The 20,582-nt window shown below is 30.8% G+C and overlaps 3 protein-coding genes across 5 annotated transcripts; 2 read left to right on the top strand and 1 right to left on the bottom strand.

Annotated features, from left to right (window-relative positions):
* The first annotated feature begins 5,242 nt into the window (after positions 1-5,242).
* LOC107622418 (B3 domain-containing transcription factor VRN1-like) lies at positions 5,243-9,071 on the top strand. Of its 2 annotated transcripts, XM_088485993.1 has the most exons (7): positions 5,243-5,398; positions 6,269-6,842; positions 6,974-7,298; positions 7,430-7,581; positions 7,676-7,925; positions 8,373-8,494; positions 8,631-9,071. In XM_088485993.1, the coding sequence occupies exons 2-7, from the start codon at positions 6,762-6,764 to the stop codon at positions 8,874-8,876; spliced, it is 1,176 nt and encodes a 391-aa protein (XP_088342119.1). In that variant the 5' UTR covers positions 5,243-5,398; positions 6,269-6,761; the 3' UTR covers positions 8,877-9,071. The 2 variants fall into 2 exon arrangements, with proteins under 2 accessions (XP_088342119.1, XP_088342118.1); XM_088485992.1 differs by lacking the exon at positions 6,974-7,298.
* Positions 9,072-9,619: 548 nt separating this feature from the next.
* On the top strand, positions 9,620-10,809 carry LOC107622420 (uncharacterized). Its single transcript, XM_088495176.1, has 3 exons — positions 9,620-9,635; positions 9,787-9,920; positions 10,064-10,809. Exons 1-3 carry the CDS (start codon positions 9,620-9,622, stop codon positions 10,601-10,603), a joined length of 690 nt encoding a protein of 229 aa, XP_088351302.1. The 3' UTR covers positions 10,604-10,809.
* Positions 10,810-11,516: 707 nt separating this feature from the next.
* On the bottom strand, positions 11,517-17,230 carry LOC107622416 (cationic amino acid transporter 2, vacuolar). 2 transcript variants are annotated; one of them, XM_021113616.2, is made up of 15 exons: positions 17,083-17,170; positions 16,753-16,987; positions 16,207-16,408; positions 15,993-16,077; positions 15,356-15,496; positions 15,034-15,152; positions 14,850-14,946; positions 14,551-14,723; positions 14,376-14,442; positions 13,719-13,877; positions 13,197-13,401; positions 12,912-13,017; positions 12,549-12,661; positions 12,153-12,228; positions 11,517-11,909 (listed from the first exon to the last, which is right to left on the bottom strand). In XM_021113616.2, the coding sequence occupies exons 2-15, from the start codon at positions 16,907-16,909 to the stop codon at positions 11,753-11,755; spliced, it is 1,857 nt and encodes a 618-aa protein (XP_020969275.1). In that variant the 5' UTR covers positions 16,910-16,987; positions 17,083-17,170; the 3' UTR covers positions 11,517-11,752. The 2 variants fall into 2 exon arrangements, with proteins under 2 accessions (XP_020969275.1, XP_016179780.1); XM_016324294.3 differs by having other exon boundaries at positions 16,753-17,230.
* Between the last annotated feature and the right edge of the window lie 3,352 nt (positions 17,231-20,582).

Genomic DNA, 20,582 nt, shown 5'->3' on the forward strand with positions numbered 1-20,582 from the left:
GAAATTACACCAGAATCAAAATGAAATGCAAACTTTGAAGTACTTTTTCTTGTTTCAATATCTTCAATCCAATCACTCTCAGTGTAATCAACAAGATTTATTTCATTAGTATTTTCATAAAAAAATACCATCATTTAAAGTACCTTTGATATATCAAAGAATCCTTTTTGCCGCTTGCAAATAGAGCGTCAAAATGGGTTAAACTTATATGGCCAGCCTATTTATCCATTTAAATGGGTGGGATTTGTCCCTAAAAATTAAGTTCGTTTAAATTTCAGGTTAAATGGACTGAGCCCAATTAACTCGAAAAAAAAAATGAGGGGTTAAATGGGCTAGTCCATCGGTTAAATGGACGATCCATTTATTTATTTATTTTTTAAAAAAAATAGCATTTTTAGCCGATATTTTTATTGATTCAACCCGAAATCTGACCCATCGACTAAAAAAATACTAATTGTTTAAAGTTTTTGACCTAAAAGTAATATTGTTTGTCAAAATATTTTTCAAAAATAAAATAAAATGATAAACGGACCAACCCATTTAACCGATCGGACTAACCATAAATGGTATGGGCTAAAAATTATGGCCTACGAATAAAGCGAACTTAAACGGGTCAGGCATAAATAGTTCGGATTGGCCCGTTTGACAGCCCTACTTTCAAATAGTTGATACAAGACTCCTCCATAAATCTGCTAAGCAATCCAACTCTAAACATAATATATTGTCTAGTTGCAGTTAAGTACCTCAGACTTTTAATCAAGCTTTTGTAATAAGTAGAATTTATTATTCTTCTTTTATCTCCTCTTAACAACTTAAACTTTTCTTCGATCGGAGTAGGAACTGATTTGGAATGTACCATATGAAATTTCTTCAAAATATCATTTGCATATTTGTTCTGTGAAATAAAATATTTCGTCATCTTTCTAAATGACTTCGATGTCGAGGAAGTAAGACATCAAACACATATCTCTCATTTCAAATTGCTTTATCATAACCTCTTTGAATTATGCAATTATCTTCAAATTTTTACTAGTAAAGATCAAATCATTAATATAAAGGCACATAATTAAGATTTATCTAGATTCAACAAACTTGATATAAAGAGTATATTCAAATGTACATCTTCTGAAACCATTTTGAGTGAAAAAAGAATAAATAATTTTTTGTATCATGCTATTGTTCTTTGCTTCAACCTGTACAAAATTTTCTTCAATCGATAAACTGTACCTTCTTCTTCGCTCTTCAGGAATTTCATATCTTGCAAGTTACTCAACATACACTTTTTCTTTTAAAGTGTCATTTAAAAATGCAGATTTAATATACATTTGATATATCTTCTATTTATTTTGAGCCGATAGTGAACTAATCATATGGATAGTGTCTAATATAGCAACAAGAGTAAATACTTTAAAGTAGTCAATACTTAATTTTTATTTGTATCCCTTAGCAACTAATATTACTTTGAAATGATCAACTTCACCGTTGGAATTGTATTTAATTTTGTAAACCTACTTTACTCCAATTGACTTTTTATTTGTTGGTAAATCTATCAGCTCCCATATGTCATTCTTCTCAATGGCATGAATCTCTTCATGTATTATTTTTTTTTCAATTGTTGCCTCTAGAGACTTCTTCAAAGTTCAATGGCTCACAATTTGAAAATAAAGCAAAGTTGACGATTTCTTCATCAAATAGATCATCATCGTTGCCAACTTTATAATCTGCCAATCTAGCAGGTAGTCTACTTTTTCTTTGAGGTATTCTAGATGATTTTAGTTGTTTAGTTGTGTTAGGTTGTCTTTCTTCTAATTTATCACATGAATTTGAAATTACAATTGGCTGCTTTCTGTTCCAATCCCAAATATCTTTGTCGTCAAGCGTCACATTTTTTGCTAATGATCATCTTCTTTGATTCTGGATTATACAACTTGTATACTTTTGAGTCTGTGCTATAGCCATTAAAAATACACTTTTCGCTTTTGTCATCTAACTTCTTTCTTAATTGATATGGAACATGGGTATAAGCAATACACCCAAAGATTTTGAAAATGATTAATGGAAGGCTTCTTTCCACTCCAAACTTTCTATGGAGTTTTATTACGGACATTTTTTATTGGATATCTGCTATATACTAAAATATGAACTGTTGTTGCGACATACATGAATATACTTTCTATATACTAAAATATGAGAATGCTTTATAACAATAGAAAGTATATCCATGTATATCTACTAAAATCATTAATAAAAGTGATAAAGTACTTGCTACTACCATTGCTTGGAATGTCAACAAAACAAAGATCTGAATGCACCATTTCAAGCAATCTTCAAGCTCTCCATGACTTTTCTGTAGAGAATGGATCTCCGTGCGTCTTTTTCAGTTGACAAATCTCACAAACACAATTAGGAATATGAATCTATGGAAACAAGTCTTTTTTTTTACAGGTAATTTAGGCCAGAAAAATGAAAATGCACACCGCATATGCCACAGTCAGCTATCATCAAGTATTACAGAACTCATGCAAGAAGGATTAACATGTTAAATTTTCAATGAAAACATTATGTTTGAAGTCATCTTTACTTTATCTATGAACTTTTTGTTGTTGTCAAATATTATGCAAATATCCACTATATATTATTATCTTTTATCCGTTCTCAAATAACTGTCCCATACTCAATAAATTTTAATCAAGTTTAGGAGTATAGAAAACATAAAAAATATAACTCAGAAAACCATCATTCAATCTAATTGGTCTTTGCTCTTTTCCTTCAATAAGAATTTTGTACTATTATCAAATTGCAATAGGAATTTTTCTACCAGACATATGATTATCACGACCATTATCCAAGTATTATATATTTTTATCTTCAGCATATGAATCCCTTGTAAAAAATAAAGTTTGAATATCTGAATTATGATCAGTATTTTGTTGTTGATTTTCTGCAACGTGTACTTAATTATTATTCATCATTTTAATTTTGCAATCTGCCACTTTGTATCCATACTTTCTACAATAAAAACAGTTGAAATTAGTTCATTCTTGATAAAAATGCATCGACTTCTTCTTCGGTTGACAAACCTGAAATTTGTTCCACCTTCTCCTTGATTAGGTAGTATAAAATTACTATAACTTTATGGCTGTAATTTCTATGACCCCTGTCTCTAGAACTTCCTCTACCTCTACTTTAAAAATTGAAAGCACGGTCTCGTCCTTCTTGTGTACAGCTTGATTCTGCACCATTGTTTAAATTCACTCGGCTTTTCACGGCTTCTTGAGTTGATTTTTCTAACTTCTCTAATATTCTGCTAATGTGGCTTTACATGGCTCCTTGCAACTTTGCAATCATCATAGTATCCATATCATGAGACTCTAATATTGTAATCGCCACATGACCATACTTCATCAGCATAGTGCAAAAAATTTTTTCCACCGCTTTATTATTGGGAATATCTTTTTTTTAGACTCTTTCTATTTGTAACACGAAAAAAATATTGCTCAACAGTTTTTGAGTTAGACATTATCTCGTAACTTTTATATTCTATTCTCAAAGACTGTAGCTTTATTTTTTGGGCTTTATCTATGTCTTTGTATGACAGTTTAAAATTCTACAAGTTTCTGAACCTTCAAATGGGTAGACATCAAAGTCTCCTGGTAATCAAATTTCATCTAATTTGAAAACAGACCACACAACATTAAAAGTGTTTGCTATACTAACTCTATGAACAAACAACTATGTGAGAACTCTCCCACACCTCACAAATTTTCAAACACTTGTAAGTATAATATCCACACTTTATTGGTCTCAGGACCAACTCACTCACTTAAATAATACTAACATTTTTTATCTTTCAAACTCACTAACACACTCACAAAAGAAGAGAGAAATTTTAATAACTGATTAAAATACGTGGGTTCAAGCTTATATATGGACAAAGTTTTAAAATAAAATAATAATTTTTATAACAACGAAGTACGGTTATAATATTTTATTAAGTTAGTAAAAATTTTGACTAATCAAATTTTTTATTCAAATTTGTTTTAAATTCTTCAAATTTAGTCCAACTTGAAATTTTCAATTTATGATTCTTCGTTCTTCATGAATATTGTGTTGTCTTGCACTAGAAAAATAATTTGATTCTTGTAGTTTCTACCACCTTCTAATTTAGCATGCAACTTAATTTTTAATTTTAATTCAATTTGATTTTAAATTTTTTTAATATTCTAGCTTATTGTATTTGTATATTATTCTTAAATGTTCTTGATTTAATTATTTAATACCTTTGTCTGTCAATATTTTTATAAGTAATAATCTAACTATTATCAAACACATTAAAACTTGATTTGGTAAAATTTTTTAAAAAAAATGTAAAAGTATAAGTACTTTATTTTATATTTGGTAAATAAAAAAGTTTATGTCAGTGTGTTTGTAACCTTTAAAAGTTATGAGTATTTTTTAAAGCATTTCAGACAAAATTTTTTAAAATTTATTTATACTTATTAAAATTAAAAAATTTACTATAACCTCATAAATTAATTAATATCTAAATTTAATTTTTATATTAATATTATTATAATATTTTTAAATTTTAAAAATTATTTTACTAAATACACTTGTTATTATTTATGTTTATTAAAAATTATTTTTAATTTATTAAATATAAATACTATAACTTTTAAAAAATCATATATAAAAATTAATTTTTATAATCTAATTTTATAAAATAATTTTTTTTATCAAACTAAGCCTAACTTAACTCAATTGGTTATCAGTATTCACCTTTTATTTTATGTACTAACATTTATCAATTATCATACCACTTCGTTATGCCTCTATTTTGTTTCTTATGCACCTTCTCCTTTTGTTTAACTTCTCTAATAGTATTTCATATTACCATTTTAGAAATATTTGATAAAAAAAAAAGAAACAAAAATAATTACAAGATAAATTCTAACTATATTTTTTTTTTGTTTTTACAGCAGTACCATTATCCATTAAGGTTATATAACTTTGCAATCAATTATGAATGAATCCATACCCTAATTTGATCCTTTTAATTTATTAAACTATATTAAATATATATTAAAATTATCTAAAAATATATAATACATAAAAATAATTTTTTTTGTGACTAAAGAAAAAGAAAATAAATTAAAACATATATAACTAATTTTAGTACTCACTTGTTATTTTTGTAATTTAATTATTATCCCAAAATAAAGTTATTTAACCAACACCGGCGAGAGAGACTGTGAGCCTCAATAACAATCAAATCCATCCATCATCCATTGCTATGGCTTCCTCTAACGGTCAACAAAACAAGTATTCTCCTTCTAGTTCTACTATGATCCGTTTCTTCAAGGTTATTCTCAGAAAAACTCTTCAAGATGAAAACTTTGTAAGCATTTTCTCGTTTTTTTCATCTCCTCTTCTTTCTTTTAAACTGTTTATCTTTTGAGATATTGTTCAGTTCAACAATAGTTTCTCTCTTTATTACCCTGTATATGATTTTTTTGTTTATAAACACTTTCCTCATAGAACAACACACATGCATGGCTTCTTAGCTGCAAAGATAGTAATAGTAAGCTCTTTAAAATTAATAGTATTACTATTCATTGCTTCTTGTTATCTAAATCATTTTTCATTAGCAATAATATGGGCTTAATTATAATTAATTTTGCAGCAAAAATAGATAAAAAAAAAATACATAAGATGAAATGAAAACCTAAAATTATATTTGTTAAGTGGTTACATCTTATGTACTCCTAATGTATTCTTACTACAAAATTAATTACAATTAAATCTACATTATTGTTAATGAAAAATGATCAGGTTACACTTTCACTAATCATTTTTCATTGTGCATGAGTTCTGATTCTTATCATTACTGATTTGGTCCCTACTGATTTTCATGTTGGACAATTCCGTCCTTAACATTTTTTTTATTTCACTTCTAGTCTCTAACTATGCAAATCATGTTGCAAAATAGTCCTTTGAGATTTGAAATTAGTCTCTCCTTTAAAATAGGTGAAAGATTAATCTTTACCTACATACAAAATTTAGGACTAATATACTTGGACTATTTTATTGCACTATTTATAATGATCAATGAAGGATGAATTGGGGGGTTTAATATTACTATATGATAGCTTGACATATTTGATTAAATTATTTAACATAATACATGTTAACATCTTGGTGAAGACATGCTAATGTCTATCACCTTACTGTTAATATGGTTATTAACATCAAGTTCATAACATTGCAGAAATTACCAAAAAAGTTCACCAGAAAATATGGTTCTGGCCTATCAAACCCATTGTATCTTAAGCCTCCAGATGGTACTGAATGGAGAGTAAATTGGACCAATCATGATGGTAGAACTTTGTTTAAAAGAGGTTGGAAAGAATTTGTTGCATATTACTCTCTTGATGATGGCCATGTGTTATGGTTTGATTATAATATTGGAACTTCTCACATTGAAGTACAAATATTTGACATGAGTGGCCTCCAAATAGAGTATCCTGCCAATGATCAGATCAAAGAACACCCGCCACAACACAGGGTCCAGCCGGTGGAAAGGCCAAAAGAACAACAAACTAGAGACGTGGATAGCAGTCCCAACACTCAGAACTTGAGACTTAATGAGGGACGGCAGAAGAAAAGATTGAATGAACCACTGTTAGGAGGAGTCCAGGGACAATCGAGGAAAAAACTGAGAGCACCAGTGTCATCTGCTTCTAAAGGTAGACAGTTGGAAAATGACACACAAATCAAGGAAGGTATTAGATTTAAAAAGAAAAACCATAAGAAGACAGTGTCTGTCAATCAAGATTCTAATGGTATGTGTCTCACAATTGAATCATCCTTTCCTTTTTTGGATTCAACCGTTATTACTTTTGTAGTTACAACTTGCAACTGCTTTTTGTAAGTTATGGTGGTAACTTCTGATTCTTTGTTTCCCATGTACAAGGCAAAAGGAATAGAAGAAGAAAAGATTCTGAATCTTCTGTTAGGCCCTATCCAGCCGGTGGAAAGGCCAAAAGAACAACAAACTAGAGACGTGGATAGCAGTCCCAACACTCAGAACTTGAGACTTAATGAGGGACGGCAGAAGAAAAGATTGAATGAACCACTGTTAGGAGGAGTCCAGGGACAATCGAGGAAAAAACTGAGAGCACCAGTGTCATCTGCTTCTAAAGGTAGACAGTTGGAAAATGACACACAAATCAAGGAAGGTATTAGATTTAAAAAGAAAAACCATAAGAAGACAGTGTCTGTCAATCAAGATTCTAATGGTATGTGTCTCACAATTGAATCATCCTTTCCTTTTTTGGATTCAACCGTTATTACTTTTGTAGTTACAACTTGCAACTGCTTTTTGTAAGTTATGGTGGTAACTTCTGATTCTTTGTTTCCCATGTACAAGGCAAAAGGAATAGAAGAAGAAAAGATTCTGAATCTTCTGTTAGGCCCTATCCTGCAAGACCTGAATCTCTGAAAGAAGCTAAGAAGTTCAAGTGGGAAAAGCCCTCTTTCATCATCAAGATAAAGCAACTGTCTCAAACGAAAGCACCATGTGTAAGTATAAGTTAATACATATATCTGTGTAGAAAATTATGTATCATGTGAACCTCCATGTGCTATCATTTGACATTAATATGATGTGCTGCAGTACTTTCCAACTAAATTCTTCAGGAAGTATTTTGAAAATAATCCACAAAATGCAAATATAAGATTTGGAAAGAAGTTGTTCCCTGTTAAGTTGATCTATAGGCCATCATCATGTTATGCCTTTATCTCTGCTGGTTGGAACTTTTTCGCTCGAGCTAGTAAATTACAAGCCGGAGATGTTTGTTTGTTTAAGCTCGTCAATAGAAAAGATCCAGTGCTTGATGTTCATATTTGTCGTCGACAACGCCGCGGTAAGGCAATTGTTTAGGAATTCTTAAGCTGTGTTATTCTGTAAAAAAATTAAGATATCAGTCCAACATTGAAAACGTAATTAACCTTAATAACGGAATAGAATTTAGCATTATTCTCATTAAAAAAAAATTATATTAAAAATTAATTGATCCCATGTTTGACTTGGAGTACATTTTACAAATCTCTAATTTTTCCCTTCCTCTAAACATTTATAGCAGTAGAATCCCAATCTCAAGAGAACTATTGTTAGTTTTGGCTGAGAATGCAATTAGCTTATGACTGCAGTGACTATATATTTGGTTCTTAATGTAATCACAATTTGTTATATAAACTAATCTTATGATAAAATTTTTGTTGGTCTCCAACCCTATAGATATAGCTTGTATCTAAAACTCTTCACAAGTAAGATTCATACTAATTTTTTTACAATGCTATTATGATATCAGAGTCACTTTCCAAACCAGTGACTCATGGGATTCAGCTCCTGAAAGAAGTTAAGGAGCTCAATTCACAGAATCCCTCTTTCATGGTCAAGATAAAAGACAGTGATCCAAGAAGATCAAGGCCTGTAAGTTTATTTCTTATCTTTGACGAAACATAATATGCCATACAAACTTTTTGAGTGCAGTTTATACTTAATTTCACAAATTGTAAGTGTATTACTATTTTTAACCATAATGATTCAAAAATGAAATGTGGTGCAGAACTTATCAGCTATCTTCTACAGAAAATATTTTAAAAAGAATCAGCAGAATGTAAAGTTACAGTTCGGAAAGGAGTTGTGGCCTGTTACGATAATCTACAATCCGTCGTCAAGAAACACCTTTATTTCGGCTGGTTGGAGCTCTTTTGCTAGAGCAAGTAAATTAGAAGCTGGAGATGTTTGTGTTTTTGAGCTCATCAATAAAAAAGATCTTTTTAATGTTCATATCTGTAGAGTCAAATGCTAGGCTAATGTATTATAACTTTAGGAACTAAGAACTCTTAATTCTTAGATAAGTTAATTTTGTGAAGAATGTATCAGCTTTCTTTTGTTGAATCAAACTTCTACTGTATCCTGTATTCCTAATCCTTTTTAGTGTCACCAGTTATATATATATATATATATATATATATGTATGAACTAAGTGTTTTAATTTTACTTCTTGTTTTGTCACTTGCATTGTTTATCTTCTCAAAGTGAGATAAGGTTGTGTTTGGTATAGGGATAAAAAAAAAGTGAGGCAAAATCTTCATGGACTTTTACCTATGAATCTAATCCATCAACTCATTAAAATAGTATATCATAAAAAAACTGAAGATTAGTAAAATATAAAATAATTATAATTAATTTTATGTTTATTATAATTCCAATATTTGTAAGATTTTTTTTAGAATACTAATGTACTAAATTTGTGCTTTTTATTTTGAGAGAAAATTTTTCTTATTTTATCAAATAAAAATTTATAAAAATTGGAGAGGTTAAGAATTCTTTTAAAATAGTTTTTGAGTCTTTTCCACACTTAAGAACCTTATTGATACATTCAAGATAAAACCATTTTTAAGTACTACCACTCGAATTTTAATCCTCTATAATTAAGAGTTTAAATATAGTTTTTGGTTTATCACTTCTTATTACACGGCGTGTGTTGTTTTTTCTCACTGTTTTGTGTGTATATATATAACTGCTAATATATATAACTGCTTAGATTTGATGACAGTTCTTCTTGGTATTGCATTGAGTACTTTCATGAGAGTAGAGAGTAGAGACAACTCATACTGAGGGTAAAATGATAACTTCATCATCCACCACCTCCTAAATACTCTTCTGTTGCTGTCATCTTCTTTGGCTTTTTCAATTAACTTGTCTTCTTACCGGAGACTGTGTGACTGTGTCTGTGAACAAGAAGAACATCCATGGCTTCTTCTATTTTCCAAAGAAACAAGCATTCTCCTTCCTCTGTGATCAGTTTCTTCAAGATTGGTCTCAAAAAAGCCTTGAAGATGGAAACCTTGTAAGCATTTTCTTCACTTCATATCCTCTTTACTTATAATATTATTTAATGCATGCATTTCTCTTTGTGATTTTTCCCTTGTAAGGGTTTCTTCATTTATGCTTATTACTAAGACTAGTTTCATACTTTCATTTGAATTGCAGAAGTTACCAAAAAAGTTCAGTAAGAAATATGGTGATGGTGTTCCAAATCCAGTGTATCTGAAGCCTCCAGATGGCACTGTATGGAAGATAGATTGGTCTTTGTATGATGGTATGATTCTATTTGAAAATGGTTGGAAAGAATTTGCTTCATATTACTCTTTGGATAATGGCCATATGCTGTTCTTTGCGTACTACAATGAAACTTCTAACATTGAAGTACACATTCATGACATCATTAGTGGCTTTGAAATAAACTATCCTTCCTTGGATCACATCAGCCATGACAATTCGATTAAGATCTTGAATGAACTGCCGCCACGAGGCTGGCCGAGGAAAAAAGTGAAAGCAGCAGCAGAAGTATCATCTCCTTCTACAAGTAAAAGATTGAGGAGTTCTGTCAAAACTGGAGATGTAGAAAAGGGCCCTGATAAACAAAACTGGATGCAGTGTTGCAAGAATGAAGAAGCTAGTCAATCTGAAGAGACAGGTCTTAAGATGCCAACAATTCAAAGTGCCAGAGTTGATCCTGATAGTATGTAATTTCATGATCAATTCATCCTTTTATTTTCGTGGATTCTAATGTAATCCTTTGTAGCTAAAATGCATAAATCATAGTTACAAATTCACCAAATAGGTAGCATAACCATATATTCCACATAAAATATTTTACATATGGCGTACCGCTAAAAAATATCAGAGCATATTGCATTTCATGTAACTATGTAATAAATATCTTATTGTTCCTAGGCTGTGTTCAAATTTTGTTCAATTGAATAAAAATTACTGTGTTGTTTGAAGCTTGAACTTAGCTACAAGTAACTTCTATGCAAATTTTTATGGTGTACATGTAAAGTTGTTCAAGAAGCAAGGAAGATCAAGGAATCCCTCTTTCGATAACTAGTAGGTTTCGCACTCAAACCACTAGATATCGAACCATTTTTTTATTTGCTAAAAATCGATAAAACAAATTGGCACACCCAATGAGACAGTTTGAAAGTTTAAGTATGTCAAATGATTGTGAAGTGGAATAATTATACGCATGACAGATGAAGTTTCGAATATAAATGGTGGTTTATCTGGAAGTGATAGTGTTCCTGTAGTTGCACAAGTGATTTAAAATAGCGAAATGATGACACATGTCACTCCACTAACAAAGTTAGTTCTTACAGTTGCTATTTTATTTCTCATTAAAACCTGGGATCAAAATTAGAGTGAACATTAGCCCTTCCTCAGCATTTCAACAATGAAATACTTCTAATGTAATAGTTCTCTGGTTTCATAATGATGATCACTTTTGCTTCTCTACATTACTTCTTGACTATATCTGAATAAGCAATAGTGAGAAAAGAAAAACAGATTAAACATTCTAATTGCCCTGGAAATCACTGTAGTGTCAAGATTTGGCTACATCAATATGGAATGAAAATTTGAAATCTGAGGAGATGTTTGCTCATTTGTGTTATCAACTTTTTAAATTATATTTGCATTTAGGATGATACAGAAGGTATAATCCGTATAAAAAGAATATTACAGCTGTAGTTTAAGGCATAATACAACTGTTGCTAAAGGAAATCATATTCCACACTACAATTGCTAAACTATTAAATCTCGATATTATATGCATTTTCTGTACAGAAATTACAGATATATACAACAAAAGTGGAGCTGCAGTTTGGGCTGCCACCAAGATTAAGCAAGACAACTTGTCGATGCATGATAGGCGTCGTCCACTTGCGCCGCCGGCACATAAACTGCATCCTTCAGCGCGCTGTGGGTTCGGCCATAAAATACATAAACAAGTAGCCCTATTGCCAGCCATATAGAAACACGCACCCATGTACCAGACCTGGAAGTAAAAACCGGCTAGATAAGTTGCACAATGGAAGAAAAATACAGGTTAATCGAGCTATACTGAGTAAACGGGATGCTGAAAGTGCAGTAATATCCTATTAATTTGTTCTTCAAGTGTTCCCTAGGTTCAAGTTATGGCACAGATTTGGTATGTAATCAAGAAACTAATTGCTTTTCCAAGGTAATGAATGAAGAGGATAAGTTCTATGTACTTTCAGAATTGAATATGAATACTTACTCAAGATTAATAAGTAAATAGGAATTGATCAGAATGCAAGTTATGGGCAGCAGTGGCACAAGTGGGCAAGTGAAACCTGAAAATAAATCAGTAAAAAAAAAATCATTTATCATTTTACATCCAAGCCAAATTTATCTAATACATTCTTATATCAATAATCAATGTATCTGGAATTCTGGATACATTAGTTTAAGAATGTACAAAAAAAATTCTAAACAATGTATTGTAGAATGGAGGAATATTAGTAAGAGACTATGGCGAATCTATTAATTTAACAATTTAGCTTTTGCCAGATAAAATGCTTTTGACTCAATAATGTGCATGTTAGTTGAATAAAATCAAGACACTCATCCTGCATAAATCTAATTACCCTAAGATCATAATGGGAAGCCATACCAGTCGAGTTCCCGAAGTTGTGCCTTGCATCATCTTGATCGATGCAAGTTAGGAAGACAAGACCAAACAGAAGAAGAGTGACACCAACTCCACACAGTGTAAATCGAATAGAACTGGTAAAAGGTAAACACAAGAAGTAAGAACATTAAGAAATACCCAAGTGGCAAGACAAACATTACTAAAGAATACAACTCTAATTTAGCTACTATCCTGCAAAATCAAGACCCTCTCTTTCCCTATAGATAAAGCAAAGTCCCTATATAGTCCATTTAGCATCTCAAATCAGCTGCTAAACTGTCTACAATTTGATCTTGTTAAAAATGAGAATGAAAATTAAAATAACAATATGAATCTAAAACCAACCTGGGAAGAACCAAGTCTGAAGCTGCATATGTCAGGACTAATATCCCTATGCATGTCGATGCTATTACCCACCCTACAACTTTTCGTCTGTTACCATTGTGTAAATCTGCGCCAATAAGGAATATGGTGTAAAACAGCAGATCAAAAGGCAGAAGAAAAAGTAAGGACAATAAATGGAAAAAACTTGTGTATGCTAGTAAAGCAAAACTAATTACAACTCTTAGTAACAAATTTTGCATCATGTATGATAGAGAAAATGGCAATGGAGAAGGATGTGTAACTCACAGTTGCCAGCAGAAAGATATTTAGAAATGAAGTCAGCTGATACATCTTCTTTCACAACTAAACGTTTATGTTCCCCAGAAGAATCAACTGAGATAATTGGTTCCTGGAGGGAACCGGGCAGCGGTGCATCTTCCGGAGGGATATATCTTAGTATTAACACAGATATTGCCACAACAGTGAATGCGAGAAGGGTACCCACACTAACCTGCAGATGACAAGCCAAATACACTTTTAGTGCTTCAAATACACCCTACTCGCAGCCAACAAACAAGTCCGTGCAGGCCATGAGAACAGCCTTAGAAATGTTTTAATAATTTCAAAACAATCAGGAATAGAAAGGAAAAAAGATTCTGGATTAAAATTGAAGAAGCCAATTATTTCATCCGAGGGATTTCGTTGCTCTAGCAAGATAGGGATTGTTACTACTAATAAAAGCAATTCTTCAGACTGAAGTAGCTTAAGCTCTTGGATGGAGTTGTTTCTTGACAGCAATGCTAACTGTTATAAACCTAGTAGACTTACCATGCCAGCTAGTTCAGAGACTTCCATAGCAAACGCAAGAACCGCAGCGACAAGGCCAGTAGCTATTGTGCTCTTGACAGGAACCTGGGTGTGCTTATTTATATCAGAAAAGAGTGGTGGCAGCAGACCATCCCTTGCCATAGCCATCAAAATTCTCGGCTGAAAGATATTGAAGAAAACAGATTAAAATTCTTGGCCCTCAAAATAGAAGACGTCAAATGAAAATGAAAATTTTGCGATAACTGCATAAAGTAATCATTGGAAATTAAAAAGCCAAAAACTAGCATGAAAAAGTGCACCTATTACCAGGAACATAATAGTAGTCTTCATTGAAACCAGTAGACTATGACTAGATTATTGCATAAAATTTAAGCAAAGAAGCCTATTAGTATGAGGCTAATAGAAACGATGAAACTTACATGAATCCAGTGTAATTAAAGACGACAAAAGGCATGCCTAATTTGCATCTAATACTCGATATGCATCTTTTAACCCTTTGGAATTTGATGAACTTCAAAGTTCAAACATAACATGCATCCAAAGCATTAACCCCTATGATCATGTATGTAGTAAAAGAAATTGCAAAACCATCGAGGGAAGAATAAATTAAACAATTTCAGAGTTTAATGTAGCCCAGAAGTGTTCCAATTAATTTACCTGGGGCAGTATCCCACCCATCAATGATGCACATAGAGCTGTAAATGCCCCAACATTTATAATATAACTGCAAATCACAAATTGGGGAGAAAAAGTGATTTTACTACTTATACTAGGTGGTGTAAACTTCGTGAAGAATCATAAGTACTATAGCATAGCTTAATTATTCACTTACGCTGCCCATTGCATCCCATGGTCAGCAAACGCAGACGATATGGGGGTGTCAGGATCAATAGCATAATAAGGTACTAAACCGACAATAACAACGGAGACCATCATATACAATCCACAACATAGAAACAGTGAACCACCAATACCCAGTGGCAAATCGCGTTGAGGATTTTTAACCTGTTGATCAAAGTAACACATTAATAAGTAGCTAGAAGAACATCCTTAATTATGTATGTATCAAGCACAGAAATGGCATTTAGAAACAAGAATAGACAATCTGCACTGTGTCATCATTTATACTACCTCTTCGGCAGTGCTGGCTACTGCATCAAAACCTATATAAGCAAAAAAGACAGTTGCAGAACCAGCAAGCATTCCATCTACCCCGAATGGAAAGTACCTATTACAAAAAGAGCAAGAGAGAAGTAATCAGTAACTATAAGACACCAAAATGCATGTTGAATAGCAAAATAAGGATGTAAAGTACCCTGTAGGAAGTTCATATCCAGCCCATCCAGATTTGAATCCAAGGTAACTGCCGGCTAAAATTACAAACATCAAAGCACATATATTCACTGATGTGACTATACTTTGTACCATTGCACTCTGCAATATCATGAATTCATATAAAAATTAAGAAAACATTCGAATGGGTTTTCGGGGGGAGTGAATATAAGCAAAGGATAAATACAATAAGTTGCAGCAACCAATGTTTAGAGAAACTCAAGAGCATGAAATCTAGAAACATAGCTAAGTACAACATTTAAAATAATATCATATTATAGAAAAAGATTCTAACAGAGATATACCTCTTTAATCCCAAAACAAAGGAGTGCAGTGATAATAAATGTCACGATTGCTGCGCATGGATCCACAACAATATCAAGCCCGGGAATATGATGACGTGATAAAAAGGTGGGCAAATTTTCCGCACCTCCAACAAGTGCAGCCTAACCAGAGAAATATATATTGAAGTTAATAGTTGCATCAGAAAATTTGTACAACTCTACTCACAGTTCCAACAAATGAATCTGCTAACTATATATATATATGAATCTTGAAAAATAGAATCTGCTAATATTCCTTTAGACTTTAGAGTCAAACACCAATTAGGACTAACAAACCATGGGATATGCCAAGTTATTGATGATGGATTCAAGGGTATACTTCATGCAAGAACCTACAACAGAGAGCTTCAGAGGGTAGTTTCAAAGAATAGTTCAAACCTAAGACTTTATTTCTAGTAGAATGGGTAACAAACGAGTGAATAACGAAATCACTTGAAAACTTCCATAAATAGTAAATAAAAGTAAACATGAACAATAAAGTCAAAGTCGAATCAACCTCAAATAATGTGGTGTGTAGAATAAATAAAATGGTACAGTATACAATCAAAGTTGCTAAGACAAATAATAACTCAACAGAATAGTTAATAGAAAACCATACCAAATTGGGAGTTATGCCACGAGCAACAGCAGATCCACCAATTGTATATTCAAGTATCAATGCCCAACCAATCAACCAAGCAACTCTGACAAAATAATAATAAAATAATGAATAATGAATAATTTTCCAGATATAAACATTTCTCAATTGAAAATCTTTCTCAATAAAGGACCTTATTGATTTAGAACTAATGAATCCAAAGAAAGTGACTTACCCTTCCCCAACACATATGTATGAATAATGATAGGCACTTCCAGCAGAAGGGCAGCGACTCGCAAGCTCTGCATAGCAAAAAGCTGAAAGAGCAGCTGCAAATCCAGCTACCAGGAAAGAAATCGCCAACGACGGACCGGAATGCTCGCGAGCAACGGTTCCAACAAGAACATAGACACCAGCACCAATTGTTGCACCAACACCTGAATCAAAGCCAAAACTGAATGAATTAACCATCAAAACAGCTTAGATCCAAATACCAGAGAAGGGCATCCCTTAATTCGCAGGACAAAGGGTGTAATGCAGGCAGTCTAACCTACGAAGCAAGCATAAGTGGCTTACTTCAAAGTTTGTAACAAAGATCCAACTCAACCATTGTTAAAAGCCTACCTTTCTGGACCCAAATACAATACAAAACAAAAATTCAGCTAGAACAAGAAATCAATCTCAAACCAATTACTTAGATCAAAAGATATTCTAAACAACATCCTACAATAAAAATCAGGAATCATGATTCTCTAATTATCAGAAAAGAAAACTGAATTACCAATTGCCATGAGTTGAGGCACAGTCAACTCCTTGGCAAGTTGACCCTTGGAGCTGCTTTCATTGGCAGAATCAACCTTCTTCCTTCTAGTGAAGAACATCCATGAACCCTGAGTTCCATTTTCACCACCATCTTGTGAATCAACCAAAATTCCCATCACAAAAGTAGCTTCCTTTTTTGTTGAGTTTGACAAAATAGCAAATTCAGCAGATTCTCTTTTTCTTTTTTATTTTCCCTAGGAAATGATGGGTAAATTTAACAATAGATGATAATGTTGTGATACGTTGAAGAAGATTGATTGGTAGTTAGAATGAAAAATTCTCGCTTTACCAATCTGTTGTTGACAAGTCCCAGTCTCTGTTGTGCCGCTACAATTCTCAAAATGGTTTCATGTGTTTATAGAAAGTTAGGTAGCAATTATTGGCAATGAATAATATAACTATATAAGAGAATTGAATGTTAGGTTAAAACAAGTAATTATGTTGCTAACATAAATAGTTTTATTATTTTGTTATAATAAATTTAATTATTTTACTTTAAAATTAATATTTTTTAATACGAAAATCAGCATACAAAGGTTAAAGGAAAAAATATAAAAAATTCAATAATTATGCAATCTTTTCTAATAAATGATATAAATATAAAAACTTTTTAGGCCCGTTTGAATAGGTTTATAAGTGATTTTTTTTTTAACTTTTAACTTATGAAAATGTGTAGTATTAATGTCTGGTACAATTTTCAAAGTAAAATTGTAACTTTCTAAAAAACTATTTTGATACTTAAGGAGAAGTTAAAAAAAATGACTTTTCTCATAATAAAAAGTTTTTTTATCATTTTTCTCTTAATAAGTACTTTTAGAACTGAAAAACCAAACACAAAATAACTTATTTATAAGTTACTTTTAATATAAGCATTTATTATTTAAGCTATTTCTTCAAAAGTAACTTAATTAAGTTGTTTACCCAAACTGGGCGTTAGTTTAAGAGCATTTACTTCTATATTTTTTTTATTAATAAAATCTCAACTATATTTATACTAAATCAATTATCAAAATTAGGGATGAACACAGGTCGGTTTGGTTCGGATTCATTGTAAAATTAGAATCGAACCGATCAAAATATAATTGATTCGGTTTGATTTGGATTTGTGTTTTTTTGTATATGTACCGAATCAAACTAAACCAATTAAGAATGGATTGGTTTGGTTCGGGTAATTGGGTACCCGATGATTTTGAAATTCATAAAAAAAAATCAAATTTTTATTTTAAAAATTCAACAAGTATAATAAATATGTAACATCAATAGAAATAATCCAAACATGTTAAACACCAAATACATTAAAAACTAAACTCATTAAAATCCAAACATATTAATAATGAATAATCTTTGTCTAATGAAAAAATCATATATATATTATTTAATTAATATATGATCGGATTTGCGGGTTGGTTTGGATTCTGCACCCCAAAACCAATACCCAAACCAATCACTAACAAAAACTATCAGTTTAGTTTGGATTGAATCCGATTACCCATTGATTTTAGAACTAATTTAATTAATTCGGTTTGAATTCGAATAGATAATTGGATACCCGCTACTCGTACTCACTCCTAATCAAAATCAGTTAAACAGTAAACTGAGAATCCCATAAAAAAAATTTGATATGTTCCCATTTAACACAAGGATAACATATATCAAAAGAATAGATGGAGTCATAATTCGAAAATTAGATAAATTGTGATACCAAAAGGTATACTTAAGACTGTAAATATCTAATATTTATTTAGTAACAGTATAATACCTCAAAATAAGCTACAATCTCTTCACTATAATCATCCCAAAAAATACTACTAATTAAATATCAAAATGTCTCTGTAAAATATTCTCCTAACTTGATGTTCACGCAGTTCACGTCGGAGTCTCAAAATCTCGTGACTAACTAAAAGTATTGGTTATTATTATAAAATATATATTAAAAATAAATTAAAAATATATAAATTTATATACAAATATATAATTATTAATTTTTTGTAACTAATTTTAATATACAAATAGTATTTTTAATAAAATCACATGATTTATTGCTAAAACATGGTTTATTTCATGTCACAAATCATAGTTTGAAATAATTCTATGGACAAAGCAATCGTCAAAACGTTATTCTGAAGACGTAATCGGCATGGTCAAATGTTAAAAACTCAGAAGAAGAAAATTGATCCGATGAAAAATAAAAAAGAAAAAAGGACGAAAAATCTTGATAATTTTAAAATGAGAGGAAAAGGGATCTCTATCCTCCATTCTTCCACGACTCTGCCCATTGCCGTCGCAGAAATGGCCCACAATAATGGCATATGGTTAAATTGTCAATGATTCTCCTCTCCTTTCACCAAAAAGAAAACATGATTCTCGGCTCCAAAAGTGTTACGTCACTTGAATTAGAATCTTTGATTTTTTATTTGCCAATGGTTAAATCAGGAGTATTATATTAAGAGCATGTCATGATTGTTATCACTGTTACGATTATTATCAAGTATCAACTATGCTAATAGTAAAATATAAATATATATTAAAATATAAATATAAAAAATATTAGAAAATTCGTAAATTTTATAATTTATATTTATTTATTATTAATATTTTTAATAATGTGAAATTTTATCTAATGATATGAGATTATTTATTTTTTTATGGTTAAATACTGACTAAATTTTAATAAAAATATTAATCTCCTAAACTTTTTCTATAAATATATATTAAAAATAAATTAAATTATATATATTTATATATAAATGTATTGATAACTAATTTTAATATATGAATAACATTTTTGTCCCAATAACGAATAAACTATTTTTTTTGTCCCAATAAAAACTCAACTGGTCCTCATTGAGTTTTTAGCACTGTTAGCAGAACCGGACCGGACCGGTCGATTTGACCGAAAAACTATACCTTATACTAATCCAATAATTGGACCGCACAAAGTTAAGAACCAGTGCGAACCAGTCAAATTCACAAAGAACCGATAAAAACTGGTCAAATTCGATAGCAACCGGTACAATTTAAAATTTTCTCAAAATGAAGCAGGTTCGAACACCCATCCCTCCAGGAAATAAAAAATTTAAAATTTTCTCAAAATGAAGCAGGTTCGAACACCCATCCCTCCAGGAAATAAAAAGTAGCTACACCCACCAGACTAACTTGCCTTTTACTAATGTATATACAAATTAAAATACATATTAATATTTTTCGATAAATAATTTACTTTTATTTAATTTATTTTAATTTTAATTATAAGCTCATCATTTTTAAATTAATTATATTTTTATTTAATAGTAATTATAAACTCACTTATTATTTTTTTTATAATTATATAATATCTATTAATATTATTTTTTAATAAATACTTGTAGTATATAATAGTATAATAGATATAAACTAATTAATAAATTATTAAAATTCGAAAATAATACTTATTTTAATATAAAAACAAAATAAAAATATTTATGATAGAGTAAAATTAACAAAATACTTATTGTTTCTGTTCCGTATTGTTTAGAATAGCTAAATATTTTTAAAATATTAGTAAAAATATATATTTTAAATTTTTAATTCTAATTTTTTTACTATATTTTATTTTTTATTTACATAGGACCGGGTTAACCGGTTCAACCAGTAATCCACCGATTAAACCAGTAATTCAGTAACTCAATAGTCTGACCGGTTTGATCACCGATTCAGTTCTGACAACTGTGGTTTTTAGTATGTAGTAACTACTTGAGTTATTTATCTTTCTTTGTTAATCCCTAAATTTTCAAATTATGAGATAAATTA

The sequence above is a fragment of the Arachis ipaensis genome, chromosome B10 (genome assembly GCF_059453495.1).
Source record: "Arachis ipaensis isolate K30076 ecotype BB chromosome B10, ASM5945349v1, whole genome shotgun sequence".
In the NCBI taxonomy this organism is placed as follows: Eukaryota; Viridiplantae; Streptophyta; class Magnoliopsida; order Fabales; family Fabaceae; genus Arachis; species Arachis ipaensis.

Excerpts from the sequence above, each read along its gene's own strand:
- LOC107622420 (XM_088495176.1), top strand. Across the intron at positions 9,921-10,063 it reads GCCTTGAAGATGGAAACCTT|AAGTTACCAAAAAAGTTCAG; the intron begins GTAAGCATTTTC and ends TTTGAATTGCAG.
- LOC107622416 (XM_016324294.3), bottom strand. The coding sequence starts at position 16,909 with ATGGGAATTTTGGTTGATTCACAAGATGGTGGTGAAAATGGAACTCAG. Across the intron at positions 16,078-16,206 it reads TACATATGTGTTGGGGAAGG|AGTTGCTTGGTTGATTGGTT; the intron begins GTAAGTCACTTT and ends TTATTTTGTCAG. Across the intron at positions 15,153-15,355 it reads TTTGTTTTGGGATTAAAGAG|AGTGCAATGGTACAAAGTAT; the intron begins GTATATCTCTGT and ends ATGATATTGCAG.
- LOC107622418 (XM_088485992.1), top strand. The coding sequence starts at position 5,294 with ATGGCTTCCTCTAACGGTCAACAAAACAAGTATTCTCCTTCTAGTTCT. Across the intron at positions 7,582-7,675 it reads CTCAAACGAAAGCACCATGT|TACTTTCCAACTAAATTCTT; the intron begins GTAAGTATAAGT and ends GATGTGCTGCAG. Across the intron at positions 8,495-8,630 it reads ATCCAAGAAGATCAAGGCCT|AACTTATCAGCTATCTTCTA; the intron begins GTAAGTTTATTT and ends AATGTGGTGCAG.